Source organism: Herpailurus yagouaroundi, unplaced genomic scaffold (assembly GCF_014898765.1).
Source record: "Herpailurus yagouaroundi ecotype Mexico unplaced genomic scaffold, PumYag 196, whole genome shotgun sequence".
NCBI classification, from domain to species: Eukaryota; Metazoa; Chordata; class Mammalia; order Carnivora; family Felidae; genus Herpailurus; species Herpailurus yagouaroundi.
Genome location: NW_024412427.1, coordinates 12154570 through 12168373, shown reverse-complemented (window position 1 = coordinate 12168373; position 13804 = coordinate 12154570). Strand labels below are relative to the sequence as shown.

Here is a 13804-nt window from a genome sequence, read left to right as displayed (position 1 = left end):
TAAAATAAAATAAAATAAAATAAAATAAAATAAAATAAAATAAAATAAAATAAAATAAAATAAAAATTTTTAAGTCTAGATTTCAAAAGCCTATCCAAATTGCATCTCTGGTGCAAAGAAAGCTAATACATCTTACTGAATGATAAATTCTTGAATATCATTTTTATTTTTTTTAATTATTTTTAATATTTATTTATTTTTGAGAGAGAGAGACGGAGTGTGAGCAGAGGAAGGGCAGAGAGAGAGGGAGACACAGAATCGAAGCAGGGTCCAGGCTCCTGAACTGTCAGCACAGAGCCCGATGTGGGGCTTGAACCCACAAACTGTGAGATCATGACCTGAGCTGAAGTCGGACACTTAACTGACTGAGCCACCCAGGCGCCCCTTGAATATCATTTTAAAATATGAATCGTCATAATAGTTCACATTAGTTCCACACACCAAGTGCCAAGCACTGTGCTAAATGCTTTCACTGTTGTCTCACTGCATCTTTACAACACCCCAATCACACATGCATGCTCAGTTTCCTATCAGGAAAAATGAGGTATGGAGAGAAGCCCAAGGTCATCCAGCTAGTTAGTGGCCGCAGAGCAGTACTTGAACCCAGGTCTCCTGGCTCCAGAACCAACACTCTTAACCCTATGGTGGACTGCAAGTCAGGCCCTCAAATATCATATCACCAGTCCATCCCAAAATATTGAAGATGAGGAACTAGTTGCCCATAGAAAGAAGGTCATTATTTCAAGGTCACACAACAAATTGATGGCAAAGGTAGGACTAGAATGCCTCTCCTGACCCCCACACAGGCTCACTGCACTGCACAGAGCTTGAAGCCTAGAAAGGAATGGGTTTCTATTTATACCTGCTCTTCTCCACCTGAAACTAAGGACTTCAGTCCAGTTTGAAGCTATGATCATTCTAGGCTGCCCCAGGCTGGTCTGGACCCTGGAAGGGAGGTTATCGTGGCAACAGGAGCTCAGTCTCTACCAAGGAAGAACTGAATGGAGCTGACACTTTCCCTGACCCCTCCTTTTTTTTTTTCCCCTGACCCCTCCTAAAAGTACCTTCCCACCTAGAACTATGGAGCTAGGGCGTAACTTTACCTGACCTTGGAAAGTCCACGCTCTCTCCAAGTCTCAGCTAGTCTATCTATAAAATAGAACTCTGTATTAACTCTAAGTTCCTCCCTCCTTTGACATATTGAGTGTGCAATTTCTGGATTGACCTGTTGCCCTTTCCCATTCTGGAATTTAGGGACAAGACTGGTGGGGCGCCTGGGTGGCGCAGTCGGTTAAGCGTCCGACTTCAGCCAGGTCACGATCTCGCGGTCCGTGAGTTCGAGCCCCGTGTCGGGCTCTGGGCTGATGGCTCAGAGCCTGGAGCCTGTTTCCGATTCTGTGTCTCCCTCTCTCTCTGCCCCTCCCCCGTTCATGCTCTCTCTCTCTGTCCCAAAAAAGTAAATAAACGTTGAAAAAAAAAAAATTTAGGGACAAGACTGGTGCCCACTCTCTGTCTTCCCCATTTCTCCCTTTTAGATTCCTTTGGTTGGCTGCCTAGGAATCTGCCCTTCCACAGGGAAGAACCAAAACCCCTCGGCACTTAAGAGGCCTGATAATTGAAGTTCAAATCCCAGCACTGTCACTCACTGTGTGAGCGTGGGAAAATTGTTTTACTTTTGTGAGTCTCACTTTCTTCACCTGCAAAATGGAGATTATGCTCCCCACTTTTTACCATTTCTTGCTGGGATGAAACAGATCATAAACCTAGAGTATTGGGCACAGCCTTCAGCACACAGTGGTAGCTGAGTCACTACCATCCCCAGCCCCTCACCCAGGCCAAAGGGTCTGGAGACACCAATGAATAAGACCCAGCACCAGGGAGAGAGACCTGCATATCCAAGATGATACAAGGGCTGACACCCCTTCCCAACACAGATAGCAACCTGAGAAGCAGATGGGTAGGAATGGTAAACCCAGTGGCTGGGAGTATGCAGAGATTTTAAGCACTATGGTTAGTTGCTTTGGGAGTCTTTCCTGGGTTCTGTTTTTCCTCTCATCTAACACCAAAAATTAACCAGGAACCTACTATGTGTTGGCAGGGTGAGTACTTCAGACTCCTGTTCTCAGAGAATCATTACAACTCTATCATCATCCTCATTATATAGTAAGGAAACTAAAGTTCAGAGATGGGAAGTGATTGTCTAAGTTAACATGGATCCAGGACTCAAACATAACCTGCTTGCAACCTAAAGAAAGCTCTCTGTATTGGGGATGAGATTTCTCAGAGAGGCAACTCTATGGTCACCCCCTCTCAATTCTGGGCCAGGTGGAGATGGCCGGATCAGGAAACTCAAACCCAGTTGTCAGGACTCTCCATCTAGGTACACAGGGCCCTGGACCCTCAGATTTCTAGATCCTTTCTGGACCCGGGTCTGTGAGCCCAGCCTGTCTACCCAGGTCTCCAAACCACCCTTGTGCTCCGAACTCGGGGCCTTACCCCTCCCCTCCACCTTGGTTGTGTCCCAGGGACTTCCTCCTCCTTGCCTAGGAGCTTCCCAGGCCTCAATCCCCTTTCTCCATCCTTTGCTCCCCTGGGGCTCCTCTTATCCTTCATGTCCATGCAACCCCTGACATCTCTATGCCTCCACACAGAACTCCCCACCCACCTGTCCTCGGTGCTCCCCAACCCCCTCCACCTGTGCCTTCCGGAGGAGGCCTCCGACTCCCAAAACCCCTCCGACCTTGGTGCTCAGGTGTCCTCGTTCCCTCTGTCCCCTCAGACACCCTCCTTGCCCCCAGACAGAAATCTTCCAACTCTATGTCCTCCGTACGCTGCCAGCCCCCGCGACCTCTGCGCCCTCGGCGGCCCCACAGACACCGCGACCCCGTGCCCTCGGTGCCCGCGGTGCCCCTGAGCCCACCTTTGATGCTGATGCCCAGCCCGCCGGCGTCGGCCTTGCGCACCGTCACGCGGCGCCGCTGGAGCAGCAGCGCCTCCGGCAGTTGCGGAGGCGCCGCGCCGGGCTCGGCGGCGCCGTTGAGCTGCGCGGGCTCCGGCTCCCGTGGGGCGCCGGGCTCCGGGCCGACCTCGCCGTCGGCGGGGCTCACGGTCAGCGCGTCCTCCGCCAGACTGAGCAGCACCCGCTGCCACCTCTCGGCGCCAGCCCCCGGGCCAGCCCCGGCGCGCAGTTCCAGCAGCCCGGTGCGCGGGGAGCGCCTGCCTGACGCCATCTTCGCCTCCGAGCCCCCGGGCCGCCGAGCTCGCCTAGCCCCGCAGTGCCCGGCCCGCTCCGACCGAGCGCCTAGGGCAGAGGGCAGCGGGGGCCCGGCTGGGCCAGCCGCCACCCCACCCCCGGCCGCTGGGGGTGGAGCCTCGGGGGCGGGGCTTGTCAGGGGGTGTGGCTACCGGCGAGGGGCGGGGCCGCAGGCATGCTGGCTGGAGGACTGGAGCTGCACCCTGCATCTAAAGGATGCAGTGTGGGACTACTCCGGGGTTGCGGTCGTAAGGGTGCAGGTGGGGTAGGGGTCAATAGGTAAGGAGAGAAGCAGTTGAGTGGGGAGATGGGCGGGGCTATACGGGGGCGGTGCTTCGTGTCCGGAGCAGGATCCCGCCGCGGAGACTCTGAGCTGGGCAAGGACGTCGAGGCAGGACTGTAGCTCTCCGACGTGGATGAGAACCATGGATCCTGGTGCGAGGCTTTGGCCGTCGGGGCAGAGCTATGTATGGCGGAGAGGTGCTTTCCAGAGACACGGTTTGCGTTTAAGAGGCAGGCATCGAGCCCTCAGGGACTTCTCAGTTGGGGTTTGGAAGGAGCTGGTTTCCCAGCTGGGGCTTTGGTCTGTGGGCGTGGCTTGGCTGGGGCGTGGCTTCTAAAGCTGACAGGTCCCGCCCACCGGGATGAGCAAACTGCAGTCTCTGCTTAGGTCTTGGGGAGGTGGTGGACAGGGTCCGCACGTCGAAATTGGGAGTTTAAGAGATTAACCCCTTGTTCTGTTAAGAGTCGAATAGGGTTGGGGCGCCTGGGTGGCTCAGTTGGTTGGGCGACCGACTTCGGCTCAGGTCATGATCTCACTGTCTGTGAGTTCAAGCCCCGCGTGGGGCTCTGTGCTGACAGCTCAGAGCCTGGAGCCTATTTCAGATTCTGTGTCTTCCCCTCTCTCTACCCCTCCCCTGCTCACGCTCTGTGTCTCCTGTCTCTCAATAATAAATAAATGTTTAAAAAAAAAAAAAGTCGAATAGAGAAAAGCCTGAAGTCCCACACTGAGAGACCTGGTTGGAGGAGAACCCAGAATTCCTGATGTGAGGAAACAGGGCTGGAAGGTGGGGCTCTGGGTTTGGACATCGCTCTGTTAGCTCCATGTCAACCCTGATCTCGTCACTTCACTTCTCTGGGCTTCAGTGTCCTTATCTTTGAAATGGGGGGTCCCAATAATCCCTACCTCATGGAGTTTGTGTCAGGATTAAATCAATGCGAAAATGCATTGTAAACTGTGACTTCTGCGCAATCAATATGGCAGTTTTTATTTACTGAATGCTTTACCATTGGCCAGGCCTATCAGAGCATGTTCCTGTGTTATCCCAACATCACAGCAGCCTCGAGGAGTAGCTACAGTCAAGGACACTCCCATTACACAGAAGGGAAAACTTGGATTTAGAAGGTCTAACTGGCCCCCGTCACACATTTGTGAGTAGGGCAGAGCTGGGACTCAAACCCTGACTTGTTGACACCAGAGACTAGGCCGTGAACCACTGCCAAACAGCTGCCAAATACAGAGGTGAAGTGGGATCATTACCAGAAAAATCCCCCCTCCCAAATCACACACCTCACCCAGCCTTCATATCTGCCCCTCATCTCCAGCTTTCACTCCTAGCAGGGACGTGTTGGGCAATAAATCCTTAGGGCCACATCATTATATAGACTCTCTGCACCTTCAGGTAGATACGATCAAGGGAAAAAGGAAACTCACAAGAAAACAGGTACATACACAAGTTGTCCACAGAAAACTTATGTTTGCAAATAACTATAGACCAACCCAACTGTCCCAACCATAAGGGAATGGCTCCATACCACTGAAAACCCACTGAGGCCACATACATAATACATATGTATTATATATACACATGTACATATAATACATAGATGTCATTTATTCAGCTTGCTGTACATTGGCATATGAGCTAGCTGATTTATAGACTTTGTTATTTAAATCTCACACATCCTGCACAGCCGTGTATATTATTCCCATTTTATAGATGAGGAAATTGAGACACAGCACTAGTAAGAACAGACATCAATTCCAACTTGACTCTGTCTGGTTTCCAAACCCATTCACTCCCACAGCCACATAGCAGCAAAGAACAAGCTTACAATTCATTCATTCAACAATACTTATTGAATACCCCCTATATGCTAGGCATAGTGCTAGGTACACAAGCACTAAGTTACAACAAGATAGTTGTAAACAAGATAGACAGGGGCTCACCTCACAGGACACACAGCCCACTGAGAGGCAGGATCCCAAGGTGGTGAAGAACTTTTCCATTTTCTATCTCTATGGTCCTAAATAACTTGTTTAACCCCCTTAGCTTTCCATTTCATAATCTGTAAAATGATAATATTAAAATTACTACCCTTGGGATTATTATAAGGGATAAATAAATAATGCCAGCAAACTGCTTAGCACAATTCCTGTACATAGTAAGCATTCAAAAAATGAGTTATAATTATCTTAGAAAACAGGCATCAAATAGCTTTAATTTAAAGCGATAAGTATTGGGGCCCCTGGGTGGCGCAGTCGGTTAAGCGTCCGACTTCAGCCAGGTCACGATCTCGCGGTCTGTGAGTTCGAGCCCCACGTCAGGCTCTGGGCTGATGGCTCAGAGCCTGGAGCCTGTTTCTGATTCTGTGTGTCTCCCTCTCTCTCTGCCCCTCCCCCGTTCATGCTCTGTCTCTCTCTGTCCCAAAAATAAATAAATGTTGAAAAAAAAAATTTTTTTTAAATAAAGTGATAAGTATCAAAACAGAAAGACACACAACTAGGGTCACCGGGTGGCTCAATTGGTTAAACAGCCAACTTTCGATTTCCACACGGGTCATGAACTCACTGTTCCTGAGTTTGAGCCCTTCATCAGGCTTGGCACTAATGGTGCAGTGCCTGCTTGGGATTCTCTCTCTCTCTCTTTCTGCCCCTCCTCTGCTCTTTCTCGCTCTTTCTCAAAGATACGTAAACTTAAAATTTTTCTTTTAAAAAAGAAAAGACACAACTAACACACACACACACACACAGGGTCTGACATATGTATGATATTCAATAAATATGAAAAATAAACAAAGTGAGAGGAAGGAAGGATGGGAGGAAGAAAGAAGGAAATATAGTGTTATGCACTGATATTTTTTTAAGTTTTTTTTTTTAGCAATCTCTGCACCCAATGTGGGGCTTAAACTCACAACCCCGAGATCAAGAGTCACATGCTCCTCCAACTGAGCCAGCCAAGTGCCCCTACGCATCACTATTTTAAAAGTATGACTTTTAGGGGCACCTGGGTGGCTCAGTCGGTTAAGCATCTGACTCTTGATTTCAGTTCAGGTCATGATCTCAATGGTTCATGGGTTCAAGCCCTATGTGGGGCTCTGCACTGATAGTTCAGAGTCTGCTTAGGATCTTCTCTCTCCCTCTCTCTCTGCCCCTCCCCTGCTCATGCTCTCTCTCTCTCTCAAAACAAATTAAAAAGAATTTTTTTTAAAGTATGACTTTTATGCTCTAAAGATGATGAAACCACCTGAGAAAATTAGGGACACTTACAAAAGTAAGTTACTGACAAAAGTAAACACTTATGATAAATGAGAACTACATCCTACTTGGCCTTTGGAAGCTTCACTCAGAAGGTAGGGAGGGAGAGGAGGAGGGATCAAGCAGGAGGCAAGAGACCAGATTCCTCTCCCAGGACCAAAGCCTGGAGCCAGATCCTTAAAAGTCCCCCCACGTATTGCCCTGCTTAAAAAAGACTTAATGAGCCCCAGACAAACTTGGTGAGAAAGAGCCCTAATACAGAATTCCTCCCCTAGGGGACTATTTTCAATGGTTATAATGGAAAGGGAGGAAGAAGGGTAAATGTGTACAGAATAAAAGGAGGCTAGCAGAGAAGGAAGAGGATGTAGAGCCAGAAAAAAAGAGTGATGTATGCATGTGTATATGTACATGTGTATGTGTGTGTGTATATATATGAGTATGTGCATGGTTGTTTTATGTGCATATGTGTGAGTGTGTGTGTGTGTGTGTGTGTCTGTGTCTGATCACAAAGTATGGGCAATGCCAATCAGCTGTGACCCAGTCAGCCTGCCCCCAGGAACCCTGTACCAATTCCCTGGAGGAATACCACTGTGGTCAGCTGATGTCTCTCTGCTGCTGTGGCTCAGAAATTGTCCTTCCAAACACACACACACACACACACACACACACACACACACACACACACAAGCCTGGCTCCCCACCAAACCCCAGGGCAGAGCTCCCAGAGGAAACCAGTTCAGCCCCAAGGGACGAGAGGAGAAAGGGCAAAGGAAAGAGGAAGGGGAGTTGCCCAGTTTACTAGTCTCAAGTTACCACTGAAGGCCCTGCAGGCTCAACCCCTTGGACCTAGAGTCTGGGGTCCTAGTCAAGTAGAGAGGTCTCTATGCACGGGCTCCAAGGCAGGAAGCAGACCCAATGATGGCAGCAATAATGCAAGTTTACATGACCCACTGCTTAACGTAACTGCTTTCCATAGATCATCTCCTTCAATCTTCAAGACAACCTAGGAAGGTATGGAAAATCACATCTTTTTTTTTAACATTTATTCATTTTTGAGAGACAGAGCATGAGTGAGGAAGGGTCAGAGGGAGAGAGGGAGACACAGAATCTGAAGCAGGCTCCAGGCTCTGAGCTGTCAGCACAGAGCCCGACACAGGGCTTGAACTTACAGACAGCAAGATCATGACTTGAGCTAAACTTGGATGCTTAACCCGACTGAGCCACCCAGGCGCCCCTCTGCTTTTTTTTTTTTTTAAGTTTATTTACTTATTTTTAAGAGAGAGAACGCCCACTCAAGCAGAGGAGGGGCAGAGAGAGAGAATCCCAAGCAAGCTCCACACACAGCACAGAGCCCATGCAGGGTTCAACGTGGGGCTTCATCTCACAACTGCGAGATCATGACCTCAGCCGAAATCAAGAGTCAATAGCTTAATGGACTGAGGCAATCATGCACCCTGGAAAATCACATATTTTCTAATAAAACAAACACTTCCTGGGCCTTGTCTCTCAATCTAACATCAATTCATTTATTTATTCATTCAAAAATATTTACTCAGTCCCAACTCTGAGGCAGGTGCTATGCTATGTATTGGGGATAGACCGTGGACAAGATATGTACAGTCCTAGGGCACCTGGCTGACTCAGTCAATACAATATGTGATTCTTAATCTCAGGGTCATGAATTCAAGTCCCACACTGGGTGTGGAGTCTACTTAAAAATAAATAGGGGCTTTTGGGTGGCTCAGTCACATGAGCATCCAACTCTCGATTTCAGCTCACGTCATGATCCCAGGGTTGTGGGATTGAGACCTACCTGAGATTCTCTCCCTCTCTCTCTCTCTTTCTCTGCCCCTCTTCCCCACTCATTCTAAATAAATAAATAAGATGTATACAGTCCTGCCCTAGTGGAATACATGGTCTAATGGGGGAGTCTTTCTTAAACAAACAAACGAAATAAATAAAATAATTATCAAACTGATGTGTGCCTGAAGAAAACAAATAAACAGAGGACAATAATAGAGAATAACAAGTGGCAAGACGACCTTCTGGAAGGTAGTCAGGGAAGGAGGTATATTCAATCTAAAACCTAAAAATTGACAAGGAGCCAATTATGCCTGGAGGAAAGGGTCCATGCGAAGGTCTTCAGGTAGGAAAGACCTTGGCTTCGTTGGATGGCTCTAGCTTAAAACCAAGGGAGAAGGTGCGGAGAGGTCACAGGAGCCAAACAATGCAGATCCTCTGAGACAAGGAAATACACCGAGATTTTATTCCAAGCTAGAGGATACTGGAGGGTTTCAGTGGAGAACTAACACGGTTGGTTTGATAGGATTACATTTAATTTTCTTAAGTATTAAAAATATTGAGGGGCGCCTAGGTGGCTCAGTCGGTTAAGTGCCTGACTTCGGCTCAGGTCACCATCTTGTGGTTTGTGGGTTCAAGCCCCGCTCAGGCTCTCTTCTGTCAGTGCAGAGCCAGCTTCAGATCTTCTGTCCCTCTCTCTCCCTGCCCCTCCCCCACTCGCACTTTCTCTCTCAAAAATAATAAACATTAAATAAATAAATAAATAAATAAATTTAAAATAATTAAAACATCTTGCTAATGTACAAAGAATAGGAAGAAAATAATCATGCACCCAGCATGCAGTTTAAGGAATAGAACATGATCATAAATAAATATGTGCATATATACATACATACTAAAATAAAGAACAGAACACGATCAATTCATCTGAGGCCTCTGACCCCCCTCCCTGATCACATTCCCCCTTCCCACATCCAGTGACCACTAATGAATTCTGTTATACTCACATCCTTGTATTTTATTGCTGTGGTAATGTGTATGTATGAATCTTAAAGAAGCTATTGTTTATATTTGCTATTTTTTAAACATCTTACAAATGGACTCTTCTCTTTCTACTATTGGAAGTTATATTCTCTCATTGTATTAACTCTATTGTTTCTATGACTCTCTCCCTAATTATTTGTTGCATTTATCTAGCATTTTGGTGCTCATTTTTTTCCCCTTAAGCCCACAAATTAGGTACCATCATTGCCTTACACAGTGAACATTCTTTCAGAGTTACCTACGTGTTTTCTCTGCTTTTTGCTCTTTCTTACATCTCAGAACTTTCTTCTGGGATTATTTTCCTTCTCTCTGAATTATATCCTTTAGAATTTTCCACAGTGAAAGAGGGCAGACTAACGGTAAAGTTTCTTTTTGTCTCTCTCTCCCTTTTTAGATTTAAAGAATTTTATTTTTTTTCTCCAGATAGGAAGGATACAAGTTAGAAATTTTACCAAAGTTTGACAATAATCCTTGGGGCTCCTGGGTAGCTCAGTCAGCTAAGCGTCTGACTTCAGCTCAGGTCATTATCTCATGGTTCGTGGGTTCAAGCCCTGCATCAGACTCTGTGCTGACAGGTCAGAGACTGGAGCCTGCCTCAGGTTCTGTCTCCCTCTCTCTCTGGCCCTCCCCCACTCGTGCTCTGTCTCTCTCTCACAAGAATACATAAACATTTAAAAATTTAAAAAAAAAAACCAACAGTAATCCTTGATTCTTCAAAACAGGCACAGGTCTCTAGACAGTCCTCAAGTTACACAAAAGCCTCGTGAGACTGATTCAACAAGAACTATTAATTCCCCTTTCTCAAGAAAGCACAGGGTCAATGGTTTTCAAGAAGCCTGTATTCCAGCTCCATAGTTGAGAAACTCCTGGTACAGGACAGACCAGGCAGATCAGGCTGCAGTCAATGTACCTACTGCCCTGTGGCTCACAGTGCTCCCCACCAGCCCTTTACCACTCCGGGTCCACTCAAAGTCTGCTTTCTGCCAACAGTAAATCATACAGATGAAGAGACCCAAGGCTGTAGATGTCTACCTGGGTTCTCTTTGAGGCCCAGCAGCGATGCCCTCCTCCAAAATCCATACTGTATCCTTTGATCCCACTAACCACACACAGTAGCAAACCGGGATTCCCAGACCAGCTGACACTGGATGAGGCACAGCCCAAAGGGGACAAGAAAGGAAAGCGCCAAAGACACGAAAATCTCTGCTTTTCTTTATCTGAAAGTGTTTTTATTTTATGCTGTTCTTGAAAAATAGTCTCACTGAGCGGGAATTCTCGGTTGGCAGATTTTCCCTCTGCATGTTCCCTCAGCCCTGTCTTCTCTGTCTTCCATTGAAGCCATTGACAGGTTTGCTGTCAGTCAAATACTCCTTCCTTTTGTAGATAATCTGTCTTTTGGTCTTTCTTTCAAAAATCTATAATCTGGGGCGTCTGGGTGGTTCAGTTGATTAAGCATCCTATTTTGGCTCAGGTCATGATCTCACAGCTCATGGGTATGAGCCCTGAGTCAGGCTCTGTGCTGACAGCTCAGAGCCCGGAGCCTGCTTCAGGTTCTGTGTCTCCCTCTCTCTCTGCCCCTCCCTCACTCTCTCTCTCTCTCTCTCTCTCTCTCTCTCTCTCTGTCTCAAAAATATATAAACATTAAAAACAAAAAAATAAAATAAAACAACAAAAAAGACTATAACCTAAGTCTAATCATGAGAAAAACAACAGACAAATCCTATTCTACAAAATACACAACTAGTTCTCAAAACTGTCAAGGTCATCAAAAATAAGGAAAGTCTGAGAAACTGCCACACCCAAGAGGAGCCTAAAGAGACATGACACCTAAATGTAGTGTAGTATCCTGGAGGATGGTGGAACAGAAAAAGACATTAGGCAAAAACTAAGGAAATCTGAATAAAGTATGAACTTTAGATACTAATAATGTATCAACATTGGTTAATTGTCACAAATGTACCATAATAATATAAGATATTGTTAATAAGGAAAACTTGACGTGAAATGTATGGGAACTCTCTGTAATATTCTCATTATTTTTGGTAAATTTAAAGCTGTTTTAATCATTAAAAGTTTGGGGGCCCCTGGCTGGCTCAGCCAGTAGAGCAGGCAACTCTTGATCTCAGGGCTGTGAGTTCCAGCCCCACCTTGGGCATAGAGATTACAGTAAAACCTTGGATGTCAAGTGACTTCTTCTGTGTGTGTTCCACAAGATAAGCAATCACTTCTAATAAATTTTAACTTGACAAACAATGTCTTGCAATACGAGTTGTACCTGTGTGATGTCAAATGTCACATGATCATAACTGAGCCAATGGTTCTTTTCTCTCTCTCTCTCTCTCTCTCTCTCTCGCTGTAGGATTGTGGGTGATCATCAATGCTATGTCACATTTCCCAGAAATCCTCAAAAGGAAGCAAAAACAAGTGTCATTGGATAAGTTCCTTTTTAAAGTTGCACGAAAAGAAAAAGAATCCGTTGAGCCAACAGACAGCAGTGATTCTGTCAGTGATAGTGAAAGTCGTCCTACACAGTAAGCCTCCTCTCTCATCTCCCTCACACCAGCTACAAAGTTTTTCAAAGGTAAATGCAGGTTAATTTGTTTATTTTTCTTTACAGTTTGTATTTTCTTTATTATTTTGTATTATATTATAGTATGGTAATCATTTTTATATGAATATTTTTGGGTTGTGAAATGAATCATCTGAGTTTCCATTATTTCTTATGGGGAAATTCGGTTGATATAAAATTGCTTTGGATTACAAGCATGTTTCTGGAACAAATTATGCTCGCAAACCAAGGTTTTATTGTACTTAAATTTAAAAAAAGAAAAAAAGAGGGGTGCCTGGGTTGTTTGGTTGGTTAAATGTCTAACTTTTGGTTTTGGCTCAGGTCATGATCTCACGGTTCATGGATTCAAGCCCGACATCGGGCTCCAAGCTGACAGTGCACTCTCTCTCTCTCTCTCTCTCTCTCTCATTCTTGCTCTTGCTCTCTCTCTCTCTGCCCCTCCCCTACTTGGGCTCTCTCTTACACTCTCAAAATAAATAAAATTTTAAAAAAAGAAAAGAAAAAAACCTATTCACCTGGAGGCTTGGGTGGCTCAGTCTGTTAAGTGTCCTATTTTGGCTCAGGTCATGATCTCACAGTTTGTGGGTTCAAACCCCATGTCGAGCTCTATGCTGGCAGTGCAGGGCCTGTTTGGGATTCTCTCTCTCTCACTCTCTGTCTCTCTCCCTATCTCTGCTCTCCCCTGCTCACATGCACACTTCCTCTCTCTCAAAATAAAAAAAGAAAGAAAGAAAGAAAGAAAGAAAGAAAGAAAGAAAGAAAAGAAAGAGCCATGTGTGGGGCACCTGGCTGGCTCAGTCAGAAGAGCGCAGAACTCTGGATCTTGGGGTTATAAGTTTGAGCACCGTGTTGAGGGTAGAGTTTACTTTTAAAATTTTTTTTAAATTTTTTATTACTTAAAAAAATTTTTAATGTTTATTTTTGATAGAGAGTGCAAGCAGGGGAGGGGCAGAGAGAGGGAGACAGAGAATTGGAAACAGTCTCCAAGCTGTCAGCACAAAGCCCGATGTAGGGCTTGAACCCACAAACCAGGAGATCATGACCTGAGCCAAAAGCAAGAGTTGGATGCTCAACTGACTGAGCCACCCAGGCAACACCGCCCTGAAAAATATTTTATTTTATTTTATTTTATTTTATTTTATTTTATTTCTGAGAAAAAAAATTTTTAAATAAATGATTCTAGTATTATAGTTAGGCAGCTCCTTAAATGTTAAATATAGGGTTATCATAGGACCCAGTTATTCTACTCTTAGGTATGCACCTGAGAGAAATGAAAATATTTGACCTCACAAAAATTTATACACAATTGTTCACAGCATTATTATTATGACAATGATTATTATTATTGCCAAAAGGTGGAAACAACCCAAATGTCCCTCAACTGATGAATGGATAACCAAAATGTGGTCTATCCAGGGCGGCTGGCTGGTTCAGTTGGTACAGAAAGCAACTCTTAATCACAGGGTTGTGAGTTCAAGCCCCATGTTGGGCATGGAGCCTACTTAAAAAAAAAACAAAACAGGGGCGCCTGGGTGGCACAGTCGGTTAAGCGTCCGACTTCAGCCAGGTCACGATCTCGCGGTCCGTGAGTTCGAGCCCC

General features: G+C 45.8%; 1 protein-coding gene across 1 annotated transcript in view; it reads right to left on the bottom strand.

The window, feature by feature from the left end:
• Window positions 1–3369, bottom strand: part of SNTA1 (syntrophin alpha 1) — a 27726-nt gene extending 24357 nt beyond the window's left edge. The window contains exon 1 of the mRNA XM_040447320.1: window positions 2921–3369. Coding sequence (XP_040303254.1) covers window positions 2921–3230 — 310 coding nt within the window. The 5' untranslated portion in view covers window positions 3231–3369. The remainder of the gene's footprint in view (window positions 1–2920) is intronic.
• Window positions 3370–13804: the final 10435 nt, after the last annotated feature.